The sequence below is a fragment of the Capricornis sumatraensis genome, chromosome 1, assembly GCF_032405125.1.
Source record: "Capricornis sumatraensis isolate serow.1 chromosome 1, serow.2, whole genome shotgun sequence".
NCBI classification, from domain to species: Eukaryota; Metazoa; Chordata; class Mammalia; order Artiodactyla; family Bovidae; genus Capricornis; species Capricornis sumatraensis.
This window is the reverse complement of record NC_091069.1, coordinates 112,486,450-112,510,944: the sequence shown is the minus strand read 5'-3', so window position 1 is coordinate 112,510,944 and position 24,495 is coordinate 112,486,450. Positions and strand designations below refer to the sequence as shown.

General features: G+C 39.5%; 1 protein-coding gene across 9 annotated transcripts in view; it reads right to left on the bottom strand.

The window, feature by feature from the left end:
• The window catches only part of GRIK1 (glutamate ionotropic receptor kainate type subunit 1), a 466,511-nt gene extending 442,397 nt beyond the window's left edge, over positions 1 to 24,114 (bottom strand). For all 9 annotated transcript variants that reach the window (XM_068967473.1, XM_068967638.1, XM_068967554.1 and 6 more), the window contains exon 1: positions 23,997 to 24,114. In XM_068967473.1, the coding sequence (XP_068823574.1) occupies positions 23,997 to 24,114 (118 nt within the window). The remainder of the gene's footprint in view (positions 1 to 23,996) is intronic.
• Between the last annotated feature and the right edge of the window lie 381 nt (positions 24,115 to 24,495).

The window sequence follows — 24,495 nt, the reverse complement described above, 5'->3', positions numbered from 1 at the left end:
ATCTGATATGCCACTATTTTTTAGCGGTAGTTATGCCTGTCAAACTAACCACCCAAAACAGAATTGTGCTGTGCTTAGTCACTCAGTTGTGTCCGACTCTTTGTGACCCTGTGGACTGCAGCCCACCAGGCTCCTCTGTCCATGGGGATTCTCTAGGAAAGAACGCTGGAGTGGGTTGTCATGCCCTCCTCCAGGGGATCTTCTCAACCCAGGAATCGAACCCAGGTCTCCTGCATTGCAGGGGGATTCTTTGCCATCTGAGCAATCAGGGAAGCCCGAAACAGAATTAGTTTATGTTTAAAAGATATGATTTATTTAAAACATACACACCTGTGCACACACACGCATACACACACTCACATCTTAATATGTCTCCTCAACTGAGACGGCTTCTGAATTCTAATTCTAAAACAGAGAAAGATGGACTAATGAGGAGACGGATGGATAGATACAAGACGGATGATAGATGACGATACATAGATGATAGATTAGAGAGAAAGAGAGTACTCAGGTTGTTAGGACTATTTCAGTGGGTAAAAGGAAGCCAAACCACCTTCGGTCTTTCTTGCTTTGCTCTCCAGGCTTCTCCCTCAGAAGCACTGTATTGACTTATGTCCTGGGGCACTGTACCAAGGTATGATTCAAGCTTCCTGGAAGGTGTGCTTTCCTTCTCTAAACAGGAAGAGGGCAACCATGGCAAAGGAGGGAAAAGAGAACTGGCAGAACACAGATGCAATCTCAATGGCATCAATCTTGGGAAAGAGTCAGTGTGAGAATCTAGAGACAGATTCCCTTCCATCTCTTGGTGGAGCCTGGACAGTCCTCGTGGACCCGCAGAGGCGCACAGATGGTCAGAGGACTGCAGGCTAAGGAGGAAGGTAGAGCATGAGGTGGTCCTTGTTGACCTCAGCCTGTCCCGGCCACACCAGCCTTTCTCCAGGTGTCCAAACATGCCAAGAGCTCTTCTCTGCACATGCTGCCCTCTCACATAGCATTTTCTTTCCTTTACCCTCCCATCTGGCTCATCGTCTCCCACAGCATGTCAGTTGCACCTGCAACTCCTTGGCTGTGTAACACCGTTATCAATATCTCTCCCACATAACTCACTGGACCAGTCTCTGTGATTTCCTTTGTTTCTTTGGTAACATTTAACGCTTCACATTTATGCTGTGTTTATTTCTCCATGGTCTCACCCCCCAGCATCCTTGCAGGTGGGAATTGCATCTATTGCTTTACCAAGGTAGCCCCAGGGTCTGGTTCAGTGTCTGGACATTGAAAGCTATATAGATCAATGAAAAGTCTTCGATACATGAAGAAATGTAAAAACCAGCTGAATTAACTCTTTGTTGGTGAAGAACATAAAACTATTCTTGTCCTGCCATATTTTTAACTGCGTTAGTCAAATTTTTACTGAGTTTGAAATACAGTCTGGAATTTTCTCAGGTAAATTTAAGTATATAACAAAACTGCATTAAGTTAGACATAAAATCTGGAGAAGGAAATGGAAACCCACTCCAGTACCCTCTTGCCTGGAAAATCCCATGGACGGAGGAGCCTGGTGGGCTGCAGTCCATGGGGTCGCTAAGAGTCAGACACGACTGAGGGACCTCACTTTCACTTTTCACTTTCATGCATTGGAGAAGGAAATGGCAACCCACTCCAGTGTTCTTGCCTGGAGAATCCCAGGGACAGGGGAGCCTGGTGGACTGCCGTCTATGGGGTCGCACAGTCAGACACGACTGAAGTGACTCAGCAGTAGAGGCAGCAGCAGCCTGAACTAACTAACACACCAAGAAGATGATACAAATTTCTTCATTAACCACAAATACTTATGTATAAATAAAGTGGGGATAACAGTAATGACAGTTAACGTTTTTAAGCATTAACCTTGTCCCTGACACTGTGCTAACCACTTTTTACATATGAACTCAGTTAACTTCAAAGGCCCAGTGAAGTATACCTAATCAATCCCATTTTGTAAAGAAAACTGAAGCAAAGAAGAGCCATACAATTTGCCCAACGTCCCACCCACAGTGAGATGTGAAGCTGAGATTTAGATGTAAAAAAATGTTAATAATCAGACGCTTCTGTCACTTCATATTCACCAACGCATGTTACATCTCTTCTATTTAAGTTGAAAGTATTTGAAGGTAAAAACAAAGTCACATTTTTCTGACATCTTTCATGGCACATAATCATGCCAGGGAGGGGTGTCAATGTTTATTTACCAAACATATTTATTAAAGTGAACTTGTCCTGGAAACTGACTGAAATTAAGCAAATAAGTGTCAGGAAGCAAAGCACATATCATATTATTAAAATGACATTTCAAGGAAAACCTAGCTGGAATGGTTGTATATAAATAGAAAATGTCTGATATACATATTAAATGGCAACTGTATTGTCTCCTTATGGTTTCATTGTCCTATCCTAGCCTATCTGCATATGGCACTCTCATAGGATGTAGTGGAAGAATGTTTAATGAAGGTGCTCTTATACACATGTGGCAAGTTAAAAGAAAGGTATGGGATAGGAAGTTAACTCCTAGGGTTTATTAAGAGCTGTAGGTCATGACCAATCTACCAACCCTAGGACTGATGGGGAAAGGGGAGGGAACACCGAGATGCTCAGGCCTTTAGGAGAGAGACTCCCAAAATTAGCTGAGACGGGTGGAGGAGAGACTTAGGCACTGACGATTCACAGAGAATCACCGGGGAGGGAGTCTAGGAGACAAAATTTAAGTCACATGCCGTTCCTGTCTTTCCGTCTGATGGTGCTTTCCATTAGCCAAAAGCAACAGTAGTCTTGGAAGGCAAGAGAATCTTTGATACAACTCCCAAAGTTCAAAGGTGATCAGTGAATGACGAAGAGTGGATCTGGGGAAGCAAACAGAAATTATCCGTCACAGCCTCTGGAGAAGACCGTCTCCGACTGCAGGGAATGTGACCATTGATCTTGGAAGGTTAGCGTATAGGCACACAGAGGATGTAGTCCAGGCTTTCTTCAAGAAGCAGTACAGCAGTCTACAAGTAGGGGCAAATCTTACAGTATTCCATAAGGACACTCTTAGCACACTCAGGATGTGCTATGCCTTCTTGAGCCTGGGAATACAAAATGTATATTCTGGGCCCTCTTTGCCTTAATTCCTCACTGAGCAAAGGCAGCCAGCCCTGTCTGAGCAGCTTATGGGAGAATCACGAGTTTTCCAGAACACAGTGCTGGCTGTCTACCTGATTTCACTGTGTAGACTGAATTGAACAAACTTCTACTTGACTAGTTCTTGAACTATATTCTTAAATGGCTTCTGTTCTGTTATTAAACATGAGTGCGTAACCCTCGGAGAAGGCAATGGCACCCCACTCCAGTACTCCTGCCTGGAGAATCCCATGGATGGAGGAGCCTGGTGGGCTGCAGTCCATGGGGTCGCTAAGAGTCAGACACGACTGAGCTACTTCACTTTCACTTTTCACTTTCATGCACTGGAGAAGGAAATGGCAACCCACTCCAGTGTTCTTGCCTGGAGAATCCCAGGGACGGGGGAGCCTGGTGGGCTGCCGTCTATAGGGTCGCACAGAGTCTGACACGACTGAAGTGACTTAGCAGCAGCAGCGTAACCCTACATAGTGCTCTGCAAAGGTTCAGTGTGCTAAGACAGTCGTACTTCAGCAGGACCAAAGTGCTTCAGGGCAGTGCACTCACCAGGTGGCGCTAGTGGAAAAGAACACGCCTGCCAACGCAGGAGATGTAAGAGACATAGGTTTGATCCGTAGGTGGGGAAGATGCCCTGGAGGAGGGCACGGCAACCCACTCCAGTATTCTTGCCTGGAGACTCCCCATGAACAAGAGGAGCATGGCAGGCTACAGCCTATGGGGCTGCAAACAGCTGGACACAACTGAAGTGACTTGGCATGCAGGCACGCGCATTAAATACTGAAGATCTCTCTGTGCCTCAGTTGGCTTAATTCATAAAAACATAAAAGTGAGAGTCCTTCTTGGATATAAAATTCTTTGATTCCTTGTGTTCTTTGACCAAAGATGGAGGTGGAGAATGGGATAAAAATATTACAGAGATAAGAGAATTCTCCCAGAGGCAGAATAAGATGAGAGTTAACAAAGATTTAGGCAAAGAGAAAGGTGTGTGTGTGTGTATGTTTTTTCTTTTCTTATGAGTTTTGATGAGGCAGAAATTCCCTCCTCTATTCTTTTGTTCAGCATCCTTCTGGGGATGATCAGAACATTCTACTTCATTTCTCTATGTCATCAAAGAGCAGATTTAAATTTTATCTTTGGGGAAGACAGCTATTGGTTATATAACTGGCTGTGCTTTGTAACTTTAACGTCAGAATATTCTTATTTTTCCCACTACTGAAAAGGGTTACTGGAAAAGTATTATTGCACACACCCAGCCAAACAAAAAGTAGTGGTAAAAGAGTTAAGTCGTCACACTGCTTTCCAACCTTGCACTTCCGCATTTGCTGTCCCCCTGCTTAGAATATTTTTTTCCTCATCAACACTTCTCATACAGATTTAAACTCTCTCTCTCTGTATACATTATATATATATACACATATACATATGCATATGCATATATATATATATATATATATATATATTTTACTCTGGGGAAATTCTGGACCTTCTTAAACCTTGTCAGCTTTCCCATTAAATGATCTCATAAACCATGACCCTCTCCTTCATAATTTTTCCACTTTACAATTAAATATTTACTTCTGTGATCACTGTATTTACATCCATATGCCTTTTCTACACTGCAAGCCCCATGAAGACTGATCGTCTATTGTAGTCATTAATGTCTATACCCTGTGGTCTGCCTTGGAGAGTCGCTGAGTGGGGGGGACAATGGATATTTAGATGATCGGATGGTGTCACTGAATCTCCGGATGTGAATTTGAGCAAACTCCGGGAGTAAAGGACAGGGAAGCTTGGTGTGTTGCAGTCCATGGGGTTGCAGAGTCGGACACAACCTTAGCGACTGAACAACAGCCTTCTTATACACAATTTGAAAACTTGACTGCAGCGTCTGTTTGTGTTTCAGATGGACGTGTTCTCAGAAGTGGCCCCACAGATGCTGGCCAAGGGAAGCGTTATCAAAAGCTAAGTCCCTGACCCATTGCAAAATATGACCATGGTATGTAGCCTCTGTTTATCACATCTGAGAATGTGTGCTTGAATGCTGTATTTATTTTTTTCTGAAATATGATTTCCAAAGCATCTGTAGGAAGCCTCTAGTAGAAATGTGTTCCTCTCTCCATTTTAGGACTGTTCAGCCTCAGTACTGTTGGTATTTCTGGGCTGTAGTTTTTGTTGTGGGGAGCTATTCTCTGTATTGTAGGATATGAAGCAACATTCCTGATTTCTGCCCACTAAATGCCAGTAACAGCTCCCCTCCTGCCAAGCTGAAGCAAGCAAAAATGTCTCCAGACATTGCCAAATACCTCCTGGGGAACACAAATCCTACCCAGGATTTTGAATATTACAGTTGTGGAGGAAAAACCTGGAAAAGTCAAACAAACAGATCCATGTGATGGAAAAGTGCTATTGAAATGCTAGTATGTAGTTTTTCCAATACACGTCACAATCAAAAAGAATGGTTGGCATGTTAGTCCTCATTCCATGGCCCCCTAAGAGCATTATTCATTCAAATTACTGCCATTCTTAATGGTTTTATTTTGCAGATTCAAAAATATCTTAGTCTGTAATCACTCCCTAGGGGTTTTCAAGTAAAAATTGAGTCTTTATAAATCAAATAAATCAAGAAATAATAGGCCAGCATAGGTCAGACTTTTCATATCTAAAATTTCACTCAGGTTCCCTACGCTTTTAATTAAGATTGTTGAATTTCATTTGGTTTCTCTGGACAGAAATTCACTTTAATACAGTTATGCAAATTAATATACAGGAAAAGCCTGCAAAATAGAATGAGGCAAAGTTCTAAGAGAAATCAGATTGTAGCAAATTGAGAATTTTAAATTAACTATTACTCACAACATGGTTTTGTATTTCTTCTGATACCTGATGCTTATTACCCTACAGTAGGCTAGGATTAATTTTGAAAATAAGTGGATTTGTTACCATTTCTTTTGATGACACACTAAAATAGTCCTGCTGGGTGATACTATTGTTCTGTACATAAAAGCAGGTGAAGGAAACGTGAGCAATCATACAAATATAGATGATGCTGGCAATAAATTCAACAATGTACTCACAAAAGTTATTTTCCCTTGTTGAAAGTAAAGAAAGTGAAGCCGCTCAGTCGTGCCCAGCTCTTTGCGACCCCATGGATAGAAGCCTGCACCAAGCTCCTCCGTCCATGGGATTTTTCAAGGCAAGAGTACTGGAGTGGATTGCCACTTCCTTCTCCAGGGAATCTTCCCAACCCAGGGACTGAACCCAGGTCTCTCACATTGTAGAAAGACGCTTTACCGTCTGAGCCACCAAACTGTTTCTCTATTGACTTGACTTTAGGCATGAAATCTGGCCTCAATTTCCACATCAACAAAATGGCTATATTAGGAATAACTACCTTCTACTTTGGAGTAACAATAATGATATGGTATATAAACCCATATTTCATATAATTTGTGTCCAAAAAATAATATTTAAATTTTAGGATGAGTTGATAAAACCACTAACATGTTTTAATTTTGAAATAAGTTTCTTATATATTTGTTTATTTCTTCCACACATGCAAAACATTGTGGTAAAAATAATTTCTGTGATTGAATAGCACCAATTTCACAATTATTATTTTACAAATGTTTATCTTTGGCTGAGTGCCAAAGAATGGATGCATTCAAGTTGAGGTGGGAGAAGACTCTCAAGTCCCTTGGACAGCAGGAGATTAAACCAGTTAATCCGGAGAGAAATCAACCCTTCTTTATTGAAAGGAGCATTGCTAAAGCTGAAGCTCCAATACTTTGGCCACCTGATGTGAAGAGCCAACTCATTGGAAAAGTGTCAGCTGATGCTGGTAAAGATTAAAGGCAGAGGATGGGAAAGGGAGAGGGTGGGATGATTTGGGAGAATGGCATTCTATCATGTATACTATCATGTAAGAATTGAATCGCCAGTCTATGTCTGATGCAGGATACAGCATGCTTGGGGCTGGTGCATGGGGATGACCCACAGAGATGTTATGGGGAGGGAGGTGGGAGGGGGTTTCATGTTTGGGAACACATGTAAGAATTAAAGATTTTAAAATTAAATAAAAAAAATTAATTATAAAAAAAAATAAAAAAAATAAAGGCAGAGGATGAGATGGTTGGATGGCATCATCAACTCAATGGACATGAGTCTGAGCAAACTCCAGGAGAGAGTGGAGGACAGAAGAGTCTGGTGTGCGGGAGACCATGAGGCTGCAGAGTTGGACATGACTTCCTGACTGAACAACAACAAGCATACCCTTCTAGTGTTCTTCATAGCAAAACCTAATATACACTTAGGCTTTCATTATACAGGAATGGTTCTGTCGTTAACAATGTTGCATGGATCCTATGAATACCAGGGGAAGCAGTCTTAGAGGAAATATTAAAAATAGTATTAAGACCAACTCAAATACATTTATTTTCATTTTCAAACCAACTTTCTTCATGCTTCCATGTTAAAAGTTGTATTTCCTTAAATTAGTCTTTAAAATAGGTAGAAACAGCTCTTTGTTTAAAAAAGCAAACAAATAAATAACCTAAGGTGCAATCCCATTACCTTTGCTGCTATATTCCTCAGTCCTTTTTTACTTAATTGTAATTTTGGGGTCCTATGCATGCATGCCCTTAAATGAATCTCCTTGCTGAGCAGCTTTTGGGGTAATATGTAGAAAAGACTGAAAAAAAATTTAATAAGAAAAAAATCTTAAATGTTAGGGGTTGGTATGTAAGACCAGACTGCAGGATATGAAATGGTTTTCTCGAATTGACACTAGCCAGAAAGTGATCACTTTTTGGCTATTTCACTGGACTTTATGTGTTTCCGATTTGCAGGATTCTGTGCCATTTGGGTGTGTTTATTTGTGTATGTGAATGGGTCTTTCCATCTGTAATTTTACAACAATTCCTTTCGACCATGACCCCTGTTGTCTGCAGATTTATAAAATGTAATTCTATTTAAATGGTCATAAATGAATACACAATATGACATTTTTTTCTCTTTCAAAGGCCCTGAAGAAGTCGCCCCATTCATTCCTGAATATTACTTTTCAGTAGAAATGCCAGTTTCTAGCTTTTCTCAGACAGCTGTAATGGGGAAATTCTACTTCTGTATAATTTTGTATGTATTGCATTCACATTAATATTTGATGGAGAGGAAACTAGATAATGATTGCAAAAAATAAAACTTTGGCAATGATAAACAAGTGAGATAGAAGGGAGCTACCATTAACTCAATTTGTAGCTCACCTTGTCATTTTACAGAAGTGACAGGAACCTTTAGTTTTATCAAATTATTTTTCAGCTCAAAGTGTAGTAGTGTGGGTTTAGAAATAAAGTATGTCATGAGGTTTTAATGAGTGTTTCCTTTCTCCCAGAAAAAAAGGTGAGAAATTTTTAAAATTTAAAGTTTTCTTCAAGAGCAACAGAGAAAGATCAAAATGTGAAACCAAAATCACACAATGTTTCAGGTTTTGCTTGCTTGTTTTTAAATTTGAAAATCATGGCAGTGCTTCAGCATATAGAATCTAAAGAAATTTGGACAAATTTGACTTTTGGGACACAGACTGAAAAACAAGATTTGAAGTTGTTTCTTTTCACCCTTGTAGGAGCAATGGTCCTATATCATAAAACAGGCTTTTCTAGGAAAAGATGATTAGAATTATAAAGGACTATTTGAAAGGTTCAGAGAAGAAATGAAACGTAAACTTTATTCGTGACCAGTATATGCCAAGCAGATTGTAATTAAAACCAAAAATAGCAAAGAGCACAACAGATAAACAATTGTGAAACAAAATCTAAGAAAACAAGATACTCCAAAAATTGGTAAATTATTTTCTGAACAGTATATATATATATATATGTGTGTGTGTGTGTGTATGTGTGTATGTATGTATGTATGTATATTGTCATGAAACAGTGACCTCATGAGACAACACGTTTTATTCTATGTTTGCTGTGAGAAAAATAAAAGGGGGCTAAGATCAGCTGCTCTGAAACCCAAATCATCTTGGTGGACAGATTATACTGAATACATTATTGGCTTATAGATGACCGTATAGGAGGTCAGTGTGTGTACAGTTCCCATTAACCTGAAAAACACATTATTTACATTTGATGTCTCAAAGAGAGTTATGCTTCCTTCTTTACTCCTATATTTTTTTCTTTTCATAACTCTGATCAATGCTTGATGATGTTTGCAGCCTTGTCCTCCAGTGCAGACAAACACATTGTAATTCAATGTGATAAACTCAGAAGGGTTTTCTGAATAAAACTTTGGTCCAGGTGTTTTGGTCTTAAGGAGGTATCTTGTTTAGGTTTCCTAATTTCACAGAAGGGTCTCATTCATACCTTCTGATTTGTCTGATCTGCTTTTCGCCAGAAACACACACTTTGCCACAATCTGCTATCCCTGCTGCTCACTTTCCAATAAAGCTCAGATTCAAGGATCAATAGTAATGGATAATTGTGAAGTGATATGCAGTCCATCCATTCCCCTGATATTACAAATTTCCGACTTGGATCAAGCCACACTACTTAAAGTTTCCATTCCAGGATGTTTGACAGAATCATTTTTGTTATTATATGGTGTCTGGTCATACAGCTATACTGAGCACTTTGTAACAAACAAATGAATGGAATGCACTATTTCATCATGAGAATGGTATCAACAACATGACATCATTTCCCTTTATTAAGATCATAGGATATATTTCTTTCATGTTTTGTAATGTAAAAACCTCTAATTTGTCTAGGCTACTGTACCCTGGGACTTTGTGATTTGTCTTGTTTCCCTTCTTACTTCTGCTACAAGAAAGCTCAGATAAAGCATTCTGGTCCAGTTTGGGCATCTTCTCAAGGACACTGCCCCTGCTTTATTTTATTTCACTTTTATCTCCTCTTCATTATTGTATTTTTATCAGGTTATAGTATATACATTTCTGTAAGCCTTTGAAATAATTTTGTAAGACAAGCTATAAATATGAGAATGAACAAATGAATAAGCAAACAGTGGGAAGTGTGAAAAAACATAAATTAAAACTTTATCCTCTGAAAGGAAAAGAAAAGGTCAAATGCTACTCTCAGAATCCAGAAGTCTATTTGAAAGATTACTTTATATGAAACAAAAGGCAGTCTAGACCTCAGGAATACTACAGCAAATTTATTTTAATATCCTCTCCAGGAATTGTTTACTGAATTTGTTTTTTAAAAGCATCACGTTAATTACTGATTCCACCTCCCTTTCCGATATCTGATTTAGAGGTGGGAAGATGAATCTCAAAGCTCCACACCATAGCCTGCCTTTCTGATTTTTCATGATATTCGCAAAAAGTCAGCAATAGATATTACCCTAGACAGTTATCCCTTGTATGCTCATGCATTAAATCTAACCAAAGGCTAAGAGTCACTTAAATTAAAGAAGCAAATCATACTGTTAGTACTTTGCTGGTGGCTCAGATGATAAGAATCTGCCTGCAATGCAGGAGACCTGAGTTCAATCCTTGGGTCGGGAAGATCCCCTGGAGAAGGAAATGACAACTCACTTTATTATTCATGCCTGGAAAATTCCATGGACAGAGGAGCCTTGTAGGCTACAGTCCATGGGGTCACAAAGAGGTGGACATGACTGAGCGACTAACACTTTCAACTTTCAATAATGTCAGTGATAATGCTAATTATTCTAAATTTTTATGCTAGAGCGCACTCATTTGTAATTGTTCTTTCTAGTTTTTTTTTTTGTAAGAGTCTTATCAGATATGAAGACTCTTCTGTAACTCAAATAAAAGTAAAACAAGTTGACCAGAAATACTTAGATCACACAAAGTTGGAAAAAAACAATCTAAAGATAGGTACATTTAACAGCTTTTTGTTAAGATTTCTCTATTGATATTTTTCCCACATGTCAGAATTTCTCTGGATTTTACTCTTTCAGTAGTTATCACCACCTGGACTGTATACTTCACCTCCGTTTCTCTGGTTTACCTTCTCCTTCGATATACATCTCAAAACATAATTTCTCAGAGCATCCAGATTTAAAGACACCACTCTGAGAGTTCTGCGACCCTCATATTCTGGAACTTCTATGTATTTTACTGGTTGATTACAATACCTCATTCATTTAAGTATAGATTTTTAACAAATCTCAAATGAGTTGAATGAGAAAAACAAAGTTGCAACAAAATGTCATTGAGACTCAGGCTGGGCTGATTTTATTTCTGGGATCTCAATGCTCTCTTTTATCAAATGAGAAAGTTGGGTGTTATGGTCTTTGAAGTCTCTGCCTTGTCTTAAGTACTATTATTTTAAATGTATGTATACATGTATGCATATGAATTTTATTTGTATATATGTCACATGAAAAATATTTTTATATCTATATGCTTTTTATAGTCTGTTGAAAGGAACTTCTGAGTCTGATTTCCGTTTACCTTTTGGCTATGTAGCACTCCTGGAATAGGATGCTGCATATATTAAACTGCTGCTGCTGCTAAGTCGCTTCAGTCGTGTCCGACTCTGTGCAACCCCATAGACAGCAGCCCACCAGGCTCCCCCATCCCTGGGATTCTCCAGTGCATTAAAGTGAAGTTGCTCAGTCATGTCTGACTCTTAGTGACCCCATGGACTGCAGCCCACCAGGCTCCTCTGTCCGTGGGATTTTCCAGGCAAGAGTACTGGAGTGGGGTGCCACTGCCTTCTCTGATATATTAAACTAGTAATAACCAATTCTTTACACCTTTTTGGGCTGTTCCCTACCAAATCATTTTCTTCCTTAAGATATTTATTTTGTACCTTAATATGGATTCTTTTCTGACAAATGATCCTAGATGTAGCAAAAGTATTGTCGGCACTATTGTGTTAATTGGGCCCTGTGCTCAGTTGCGTCCAACTCTTTGCAACGCCGTGGCTGTAGCCCGCTAGGCTCCTCTGTCCATGGGAATTTTCAGGCAAGAATACTGGAATGGGTTGTCATTACCTACTGCAGGAAAGCTTCCTGACTCAGGGACCAAATCTGAGTCTCTTGTATCTCCTGAATTGGCAGGCAGATTCTTTACCACTAGCACCACCTTGATGTCATTAAATCTTGATGTTCAATCTGACCAATAGGGATATTCCCATAGGTCACTGAACAGATGTTTCAAAAGCCCTTGTAGCCTGAGAACATTTGTCATGGTCGTGATCCCTATGCCCCCCTCTCTACTTTTCTCTCTGTCTCCCACCGCCACCAGTCATAAACAGGGTGTTTATCATGCTTGGGGCTTTCCTGGTAGCTCAGTTGGTAAAGAATCCCCTGAAATGCAAGAAACCCCAGGTCAATTTCTGGGTTGGGATGTTCCCCTGGAGAAGGGATACGTTATCCACTCCAGTATTCTTGGGCTTCCCTGGTGACTCACATGGTAAAGAATTCACCTGCAATGCAGGAGACCTGGGTTCATCCTTGTCTGGGAAGATCTCTTGGAGGAGAGGGTATGCAACCCACTCTGGTATTCTTGCCTGGAGAATCCCCCTGAACAGAGGAGCCTAGCAGGCTACCGTCCATGGGGTCACAAACAGTCAGACATGACTGAGCAACTAAGCACAGCACAGCGCATCACCATTACCGTTCCCCAGTTATTTTGAAATGCAGTAATTAGCTTCATACATGATATTTCTCCAGGTCAAATAAACAAAGCATAGAGAAAAACATAAACTGAAATTTTAATATATATTTAGGCATTTATACATGACTATATGTATATTATATATAGTAATATATATAATATATGTGATAATGTGTGGATATGTATATGCAATGCAGATAGTATATACTAATTATATAATTATGATATAACACATATCATATAATAATTAGAGAGGCCTTAAAAACCTAGACTTTCTTTTGCAAAATGCAGAAAACTGAAATGTACGAAGCTTGCTTTTATTGTTGCTTCTTTTGTTATCTTGATTTTTGAAACAGCTATAAAATATAGTTTAAACATAGTTTTAAAAATAGTTTCAAACCATAGTTTAAACATATTTTTAAAAGTCACCCTAGTGCTTAAATTCAACAGAAGAGTTCAGATAAATGCGTGGCACCCTAAGAATCCAGATCTGTTTCCCCTCTTGGAAGGATGGAAACCGCGAGTTGAGACAGGCAGTCGGTAGAAGCCCTGGGATCTGGGGAGGGCCTAGATTCACATACAGTTGTGTCCTCTGTGAGTACAATCTGCACGTTTTGCTGTTCAAGGCGCATAAATGAAAATGGAGATGGAGGCATTGTGTGCTTGAACAGAAAGGGCCTGATATAATAACTGGGGCCTGGAGATAACTTGAGGCTGATTGCTGCTATGTGAACCATGGATTTCTCCTTAATGAGGTGCTGGGTAAACAGCCCACTTCAGAAACCAGATAGAGAACCGCTGGGTCTCAGAGGGTGAAAGTGAACCACGGTGGGCTCTCCGATTGCGGTTCAGACAGAACTGTCATATCACGGTGGATGTCATGGACAAACAACAGCAAACTCATCTCCCTGAAGGACAGGGAGTGGTCTTTGGTCTATGTAGAGAAAAGGAAGAAAGGAAAGCTCTTGAAACTGACATTTTAAATTGAAAGTGAAACCTTGATGTGGTCCTGGTAGATACAGGGGCTTGTGTGCCTAGTCAAATTTAATCTCAGGGAAATGAACAAAGTTCCATTTCCACACACGTGATGCCGTGGCTATAAATGCTAAGTACAAAGGTGTTGCATATCTTCATGTGGTTTCTCAGTTCAAACCAATGACAATAAAGCAGAACCAACGTTGTAGAGGGAATTGAGGACGAGGGTGGGGTTAACCACTGCACCCATGTACTTTGTTTACCACCAGCTTCCTCAACCAAGGAAATGGGCTTATTTAAAGGTTAGGAGACATGGCCAAGCTAACAATCACTAGAACTGGAAATATTCTCATTTCTGTGTGCTTTGCACTCTGTCAAACTGCATGTAAAGGGACTGCTAGAATAATCTAGAAAGTACAGAATGGTGACTTTAACCATTCATTTTTAAATTAGGCAAGGACAAGTAATAGTAATCTAAATGAAAAAAAAATTCACCTGTAATTCACCATATTCACAAAACAAATAGACTTTCTTTTTCCGCCTTAATTCTTTTAGTTATCTATAAGCAAGGATGAAATGTAAACATTCCCAATCCAAGATATGTAAAATCATACACTACTTCCTAAGCAGTTTTCATTTTAAGACCTACATTTTACCATAAGGTTTACATTTAATAGATCCTTCTTTCTTGAGCTTCAACTATTCCTTTCTTAACCATTCCTTCCTGTTGATTTAGTAGATTTACAATTATTTATAAAGGTTCTTGCCAATTCGGTAAGCTTGTATAAAAACAGCCTTAGAGTTCAAATATATCCTGAATTAAAAGAAACACACACTGCCCAGAATTCAAAAGGTAAATGAATATTGCCCTTTAGACTCAAAAGATAGAGCTCTCTGACTAGTCCGTTTTTAGGAGATGAAATACAGTAACATCTTATACAATATAAAGATAGGCAGGTCATCAGAATGCAGCTTCTGTTTATGGTTCCCCAAAGTATGCAATCCAACAGTTAAGAGGTTTAAATCTTTAAAAAAGAAAAGCTTTAAAAGTTGTAATCGAGTCTTCACAATGAAAAAGAAAAACATTTGATTTTTGCCATCCTTTTCCCAATTTGAATTATAAAGTACTGGCCCTGGGAATTAAGTATTGATTTTTAAGGACATATTTAGAGAATTTTGCTAAGAAAAGGAACCAGGCAAATGGTTTGCTATGAGAATTCATTCTAAGACATCCTCACTTAAAGCCTCTAGCAGAGTATGTCACAATGCTTGAATCAATATTCAAAGTTAAATTTTGTTTAATTAAGTACAAAAAGTACATAATTGCTGAAAACCTAGATGCTAATAGAAACAGCTAATGTCTGATTTTCTGTAAACCCAAAGTAGAATTCTAAAGAAGACATACAACCATCACGTTTTATCAATAGCAATTTTTATATAAAGTTTATTTCCTTAATGATTTTTCTGATATTATATTCTGTTGTATTTATTTTAATGGTACTCTAGAAAACTATGTGGCATATTCTATGGAATTTACAATAGGTTTTCTGTTTTCCTTGATGCAATTAGTTACAGACTTTTCTGTACTACTGAGTAGGTAGGAACAGTTATAGCAGAAGAGATCTTGATATGCGTTGAGGATTTGGTGTTTTGTTTTTTTATTTTTTAATAGACTGTACATATTTTTTAGAACAGTTTTAGACTTACATTCCGAGAAATTCTCATACTCCACATCTAGTTTTTCTTATTATTCACAACTGTATATGATCATGGTGCGTTTAAAATTAGTGAAACACTATTGATACACTATTATTAAGTAGAATAGTATGCATTTTTATTCAAATGTCCTTCGTTTTCACCTAATATCCTTTTTTCCTTCCAGGATCTCATTCAGAACATCCAATCACATTTATTTATCATGTCTCCTTAGACTTCTCTTGGCTGTGACAATTTCTCAGATTTTGTTTATCATGACCTTGAAAGTGTTGGCAAGTATTGGCCACATATTTTGTAAAATGCCTTCTTTTGCTATTGATCTGACATTTTTCTCATGTTTAGAGTGGGGATCTGAATTTTGGAGATGAAACCCAGATAAGAAAAGTGCCATTTGCTTTATCACATCAAAGGTAGATAGTATTAATATGATTTATCCCTAGTAACACTGACCTTGATCACTTGGCTCATTTGTTTCAGAGATATGTCTCTTCTCCCCCATTTTTTAATCATTTATTTCTATCAGTATGAACTCAAGGTCATTTATTTTATACTTTGGTTATAACGCAATACTACTTTAAACAATTTTTGCTCAAATTATTCCATTTTTGACCTTGGGACCCCAGTACTTGATACCTATGTACCTTAACACACTCCCATCAATGGGGTTTTTGGACCACTTATTTCTCTGGTATTACAAGATACTCCATGACCATCTTGTGTATTTTTCCTTCAGCCCCAAAAGTGTCCATGTCCACAAGGATGCCTGGGTGCCCATTGTGTTCATTGCTATTGGAGTGTCATTGTCTATAGACCTTCTCAGCTGACAGAGCTAAAAAACACTGTATGTGAATACCAACCCACTTATGAGTTGAGTTTTAATCGATCAAATACAGTACATGTTTCACCCTAATATAGTCTATAATCTTTGACTTGCTCAGTGAAACAAATAATGCATTTTAATATAGTTTTCACTTTGCATATTTAAGAAAAAAATAAGTGATAGTGAACTGCCAGTTTCCAAATTGATAACTGATGACAAGAGTAATAATTAATCACTAGATTTCTATTAAATAAAAATAAATTCTAGTATAAAACATACATTGGTGAATTCCTTTTGAAACATTTTTCAGTCAGAACTTTAGTGTTAATAGGTTTTTATATGTTATTTTATTTTGTGTTTTGCTTTTCCCCAAACAGGACAGCAGTTAACTAGTAATTTATCAAAAGATGTAAGATAGGCTAGTCTTTCAAAAATATTCAGCCAACTAAGGCACCTAATAATATAGCAAAATAATTCAGAGGTTAAAAGAAAGTGCTTTTACTGCTGTATGGTATTTTTGTGAGATTGTTTTGTGGTTAATAAAAATTTACTCTTAATGTAGTCAATGTCATTGTTTAAATACATTGTTTAAATACATTGTTTAAATAAAATGTCATTGTATTAAATACAAGTACACCTTGTATTTAATAAATCTCATCTTGTATTTAATAAATATGTCAACATTGTATAAAATTACATTTTAAAAACCCTCAAATTTTGAAAAAGAACAAAAAGACAGTAAAATATCACCCAAGTCACATAGGGATTTTTATGTTTTAGTAGCTTACAAGTTACATAAATACAAAATAGCATATTTTTACTTCTTTACTTTTTCCCCCTCAGGGTAAACCTGAGCTTTCCATTTGACTTGCAATTACTAATATTAGAATGTTAATGTAATTAGAGTTTAGGTTTTTCCAGTTTGATATGACAACTTGATCTCAATAGAAAATCAAGATGAGAAATTTAGTTTATGTAGCTGGTGTACATTACTTTTTATTTAAATGTTTGGATTTCTCTATGAAAATTTATCACTGAAAAACTCAGATACACATTTAAAAAGTATATAGTTTGAGTTTAAATATAAAAAGAACTTTAACTTACTACAAATTATATTCTTAGAAAGTATATTATAAAACATATATTTTTTCCATTTAAAACAATGCTAAAGAAGTAAGCCTAGTAAAAACAAAAACAGCAGAATGGCCCCATATCACATTTCAAGCTAATAAAAATGATATACTTTCAGAATAGGCAATGTGGTTTTTAAACATGTTTTCTTCATAATACAGAACAATCTAAACATTTTAAATCTATTCTTAAAGCTTTTTAAAAAGATATTCTGAAGTAAGGAGTGGGCAGAATTTGGGTAAGACTGAAGAAGCAGTAGGATGTGTGGTCACATGAGTTTTGATGTATATACTGACAGTTCAATGGTCTTAATGTCCAGTGTTTCCTTAAATATGTTCTTGGCAGCATGACTTCAGTAGGACTTTAATGGTTGTGATTTAAGTAAGGGTCTTCTGATGATTAAACTGTGGGAGATACCACATTAAACAACAGCAAAACAGAATTCTTTGTGCAGAATTACAAACAACCTTTAATATATAAACCTGCCCCATGAATCTTTAAAGGAGAGCATTTCCCCATGCTTACTTAACGAGACAAGTCAATTATTCTTCAGTATGAAACTCCTACCCTGTTCATTAACCAAAAGAAAGATCAAGCTGAGGAGGTACCTGCGTTAACCCTAATACAAGTCATACATTTCACATATGATATCACTTTTCTTCTTTGCAATAAATCCATGAGTTTGTTATTATTATTTATCCTTCTATAACTAACACAATACATTAGTAATTTTCTTGAGGCCAATTAGAAAAAGCCAGTTAGAAATATGACTTCCCTCCCACTTGTAGTTCTCCACCATTCTTTCTTTGAGCTGAAATAATTTCTGGAAAATTTTAGCATATAGATAAAATATATTACATTTTCTATGGATAATTATCTGTGAAACAACAAAAGAGGATTAAGAGGCCATAGGATAATTCACCACCACTACTATCTATCAATCAATCTCCCCTGAAAGCCGTTTCAATTGCTTGTACAGTCTCATTAAAAATAGTGTGTTGGCTAGATATTAGGCCACAAGGTTCCCCTCCAACCAGATTATCTTCCTGAACTTCTTCTTATTGAGAAATTATGGGGAGTCCAATGATAATATCAGCATTCCTTTTTGATAAATGTCTAAAGTATACTCAAATATAAATCTCATTAACTTTGCTTTACGTAGTTATTACTGAGTGACTAACAGCAACAGTTTGTTTCTCTGATATTTTGACTTCAGCTTGAACTGTTGTGTAACTGACATGCACAAGTCCATCTATAATACAGTATAATTTAATGCGAGGGGCTTGAAACTTGAGATTGGAATGTCTGGCTCCAAAGCCCAGTATTTCTACTAACCAGCACTGGAACTTAGGCAAAGCCACAAAGTTAGGCAAAGCCTTCTCAAAACTGGAGATTAAAAGCCATATAGGAAAAGTCCTACAAGTCAGGTTTACACAGTATATATATTGTAAAATCTATTAGATCTTGAAAATCAATATTAAAGAAAAAGGTGATTTATGCAGATAAAATAAGGCAAAAGATCTGCTCATTTGCAGAAATACGTTCACATTATCCAGAGACTCCCTTTTTATCCTCTATCAGATAGCTTCTCCTCCAGATTTTTCTCCCAGGGTCAGTGGAGTTTTAAAGTCAATGATGACATCAGCATGCTTTCTCAGGGTGAAGTCTACCTCAGGGCCAAATAGATTTTCCTAAACAGAGGCAGGGATTTCTGCTCCAGGTTTGGCAGCATGAATCCACTCTGTCTGTCCTCTGTGCATTTGAAGGCTTGGACTTATTCCATGTGGACTATGCCATGGATATAATAAACTGACAGCAGAAGATGAATGGAGAACTCTCCAAGAATAATATCTGACATTAAAACATTAAAAGCGTCTTCATTGAAGGCCTTGTGAAAATTTTCCGTGGTGACATAGACTGTAAACCATTAGAATATAAGAATCAAAGAGCCAGATGCATTTTGTTCACTGTGGCATGCCCTGCGTGTGTCTGGCTCACAGGGGTGTGTGCTTAGTTGCTCAGTTGTATCCCACTCTTTGCGATCCCATGGACTGTAGCCTGCCAGGTACCTCTGTCCGTGGGGATTCTCCCGGCAAGGATACTGGAGTGGGTTGCCATGCCCTCCTCCAGGGGATCTTCCCAATCCAGGGATCCAACCCAGGTCTCCCACATTGCAGGGGGATTCTTTACCATCTGAGCTACCAGGGAAGCCCAGCTCATAGGTGAGGAAGCACGTAATAAATATTTGTCTGTTGAGTGAAGAATGAATATTAAAATGACAATAATTCATTTTGTGACGGCAGAATAAAGTTGTGAGCTTTTGTACACTTCAGCAAAAATATGAATATGCAGTGTTACTTTGAACTTTGGGGATATTTATGATTAAATATTTAAAAAATAATGCTATTGTCAACTTGATGGTTGAAATAAAATACATCTAGATCTCTCTTAAGGAGATAAAAACATTTGAACAATAATATTGCCATGTAAATGTCCATTCTATTCACATATTCCACAGTATTTCTCTTTGTATACTATATTTAATTACATAATAGTAATACACTGTATTTCTATAGTGGTTTGCTTGCAAATAACAAAAAACATAGTTTATTTGATCCTTCCCTGTGAAATAGTAAAAGTAGATATCATTACTACAAATTCACAGGTAAAGAGATACAGGCTCAGAAATATTAAGTGTCATAAACATATACCACACTACTTGTTAAGTTCCTGTTTAGAAAGCAAATTTCAATGATAATAATTTTTAAAAAGTTCAAAAGGACTTCCCTGGTTGCTTAGTGGTAAAGAATCTGCCTGCTGACGCAGGAGACATGGGTTTGATCCCTGATCTGGGAAGATCCCACATGGTGCAGAGAAATTAATCCTGTGCACCACAAACTACTGAGCCTGTGCTCTGGAGGCTAAGAGCCACAGTCAGAGAAGCCACCACAATGAGAAGCCCGTGCACTGCAACTAGGGAAAAGCCCACGCGGCAATGAAGACCCAGCGCAACCAAAAATGAATGAGCTAAAAAATAAAAATTCATTTAACAAATTTAAAAATTAAAAACAACTACAAAGCAACTAATAAATCCATAGACTGCTTAAATCCCTTTCCTTATCTATTTTCTGTACTTTTACCAATGACACTGTGAGGTTGCAATTGCTTTAATTTGATTTTTCAGATGCGAACAAAAGCCTGTGAGAGAGAAGGTCTTGCTGAGATACATTTCTAGTAAGTCTTAGAGGTGGGACCCAAGCCTGTGCTGTCTGATAACAACCATGTGTCAGAAAGCCTGGTGGCCCAACTCTTAACTCTTAAATGCTAAGCTTTAACTACCACCTCTGTGATTGAGTAGGTTGAGATGATACATTAAAATATACTATGCAAATATTTAATCCTGTTACTATTGTTATTAGAAATATGATACATCTGTCCCAGAAATTACATATGCATACAGAATTGTTTTTCTTTCTTTTTTTTTGTCCACTACTGGTGGTACCCACCATCTACTCAGGTCACCTAGACCCATGTCTAACTATTAGTTATCTGGCTATGTAACAGAGATGTCTGTGACTGAAGCATGTGTGTGTGATTAACTGGCTGTTGACAAACACTGGGGTGTGAGACAGAAAGACAGGAATAACCCCCGCATGTTCTAGAGAACTCCCTGCCTCCAGCCGTTATTTCTCCTCCATTCTGGCTGTTGTGGAACCTCTGAAGTATAGTTAGGAGTAATGCTTAGGACCTCTTTGTCCTATAGAATGCCCTTTATATAAATTGTGTTGCAAGATGGTAAACTTTTCAACAGACATCCACAATATGCATGAAAACCATGAGTAATACACACTCAAAACCTCTCTAATTCTTAGGATGCATGAATTTTCTGTTAAATTTTATCCCTTTCATTCACTTTTTTTTCCTCAATGGTTGAAGTTTAAGCAAACACTCTTGCAAGAAAAGTAGTTGTGTAATTAATTCATCCAAGATTAAGTGCTTTCTCACAGTGCAAAGTGCCAGACATCTATGTTTTACTTGGGGATATTTCAAGTTATTGGAACACTTGTAATACTAATGCAAGTTAATGATCTAGTGTCCCTTTTGGTTGATTGGTTGGTTGGTAAATTGGTTGGTTAGATGGTTAGTGGTTTGTTGAAAAGAGGAAGGAAAGATAAGAAGTGAAAAATAGTGTGTTTTCATTTTTCTCTTTCCTTTTCTCAACATACACACAGTGGCTCAGTCCCCAACTCCTTTGATATTTCATATTCACTGTTGGACTTGACTGACATAAGAAACTCACTGTAGAGAGGCAGGTTTCCACTGAGCTAAAGCTAGTTTCCATGGTGCCGAAATGTGCATTTAAAAGTAAGCATGGTCCTTAGGTGCCTACAGGGTGGTGTTCATGCCAAGCACAGGTCACAAAGGAGCCAGAAGAAGTAAGATGTGTGTCCTGCACATAAACAGCACCGGGCTAGCTATTTCACTTTATGCATTTTGGTTCCCATTTAGAAAAAGAAAATCTCATTATCGTGCAGCATATATTTTAAGGTTGGTGAATCACGTTGGGTTGTTTTCACTCTGAAAACTAATTTAAATGGATGAGTGTGATTCCTTGGAGCTTAGGTAAATAATCAGATCTGTGAATAGATATGTCCTAACATACTTTCACATCCCCTCCTGAAATTCCTTTAGATTTGGGTGATATAGGAGAGGAAAGTTATTTCTTAAGATTATTGTACAGGAAGGGGAACTGTTGGCTGGCACACCTTATGCTAGAGTGTCTAAATTTGTCTTTTTTAAGATATATAAAATATATGCAAAATACCAATTAAGTTAATGAACACTGGAAATTGTAACACACTCATTGTTTATGCTGTGTTGTTCACAGGAGTGAACAACCCTACAGTGTATAGGGTTGATTGCATCCCCCTCCCCCGCAAAAATAAATAAAAGAGAAAAAAAAGATTTAAAAAATTTAAACAAAACTAAGGTGAAGAATATTTTAGCTATGAGTGGTACTTTTGGTAGAAGAATCCTTTGGGACTTCTTAAATGAACAGTCTAAATCATCCATTAAAATGTGCATTATCATGTTTTAGAGAAAGATATCTGTGGTAAAAGTTAGTATTTGAAATCTTTTCTGTGCTTGAAAAACAGAGCCCATGTGCCTAGAGAAAATGCATTTCAAAATAGTAAACTTCCTTTTTTTTTTTAATTTTCAATGGGGATATTCAGTGACAGGAACTAGGTTCTGAATCTTTGAAAAGAGATGCGTTCATTGCAGGTCAGAATTAATAAAAGTTATTGAACAATTTCAGCCACTTTAGTGGCATTCTGAAAGAGTGCCCTGGATAGTTCCATGCACACGTTCGGTCAGTTCCTGGAAAAGGTATAAGTTAGAAGCCCTCCGAGGTGAAGGCCTCAGTCTTGCTGCCTACAGTGAGAAACTGGAAAAGCTGGGAGCCCCGCGTGGTGTCAAGACTTCACCTGTGGCTCTCCGCCTTCACTGGGTCTTTAAGAAGCCCGGTGGGTTGGGGGGAGAGGACCCACTGAGAACTAAAGGAATAGAAATTGGCTTTAGTGTGCCAGGGAGAGCATTAAAGTAGTCAGCGAGCTTTTTCAACCCAGAAAAGCCCCTCGGAAATCGCTCTGTGCCTTCACAGACCAGACCTTGGTGGCGGGTGTTGTGTGTTTAGGTCCCTGAGTCCACACACTAGCAAAGATCCCTCTCTCCCCAGTTATTATCTCACCCTCCTTAGGGGGCCCCCGGGGTCCCTATCCTCAGTCTTCCAGTCTCCTTTTATCCCCCCTTGAGATGAAAGTCCAGAGTCTTCCAGCGACTTACCCTAACGGGTCTGGATCGTGCTCAGTGGCACGCAGGTGGGGCAGACTGGGGAGAGGGTGGGAAACTTAGGGGCCGGCTCGCGGCGCTAACTCGACGGTCCTCCTGACTCCTCGAACCCTCAGCCAGAAGTCAGATCCCAACTCTGCCCCACTCGAAAGGAACCCTCCAGGTTTTGGCGACTCCTCGAGCAAGAACCCAACTTAAGTAAGGAAACTTGGAGGATCGGGGTGAGCAGACGCAGGGAAGTCCCCGCATTCCTGGTGGTCCCCATTTCGACTCCTGAGATCTGGGCATCCCGCGGGTACCCAGAGACTCGGTTGCCAGGACTCCCCGGGCGTGCATCAGGGCAGCGCGATGCCCACCGAGGCGCAGAGAAGAAGTGCATCTCCGGGCCCAAACCGACCGTCTGCAGCCCCCCACACTCAGAGTAGCGAGCTGGTCCAGGCGAACCTGGATCGCTGGCGCTCTTGCCCGCGTTCCTGGAGCCCGGATTTTAAAAAAAAGAAACCTGCCAACTGTACCTCGCGGGGAAGCCCGGCACTGGCCGGGAGGGAAGCGGTGACGCGGCTTCTTCTTTCCCGGAACCTCGGGTGGGCGCTGACCTCCACCAGCCCCCAGCTCCTGCCCCCCCTGACCGACGCGCCCTCCCTCGCCCCGGGACCCCGCGGCGCCCGCGCCGGCCGCGGGGAGCCACCGCGTCCCCGGAGCGGGCCGCCTGGAGCGCTCCCCCGCCCGGCGGGGTTCACTCACCGATCCGGAGTACTTGCGGGGCGGTCTGGGGGAGGACGGAGCCGAGGAAATAGAGAAGCGTCCAGCCGGCGTCCCTGGTCCTCAGCCTGGGCTGGGCGAGGAGTGTGCGGCGCTCCATCTTCCTGGCTTCTTAATTCATGCCGAGACCCAGCCGCCGCCGCTCGCCCTGGAGATGCTGCCCGCTGGGCTCGGGTCGCTGCCTCATCCTCCCTGGGATGCTAACGCGGTGGTACCCAGCGCGCTCCCCTGGCGGAAAGAGCTCAAGGGAACCGGCGTGGGATGGCGGAGCCGGCGGGCGACGCTGGGCTCGCGTTGGGCTCCTGGCTTCTGCCGCTAGCCCATCACCGTTCCTCGTCCTCCTCCTCCATGGGCCGCGGGTCTCGGAGAAGCCGCGCGCAACTGCTCCCGGAGCCGAGAGACCAGCCGGGGAAAGTTGCTGCCCCAATTCGCCGGAACGTCTCCCTCATTCGTCCTCGGGTCAGATGAGAAAGTGGGGTGG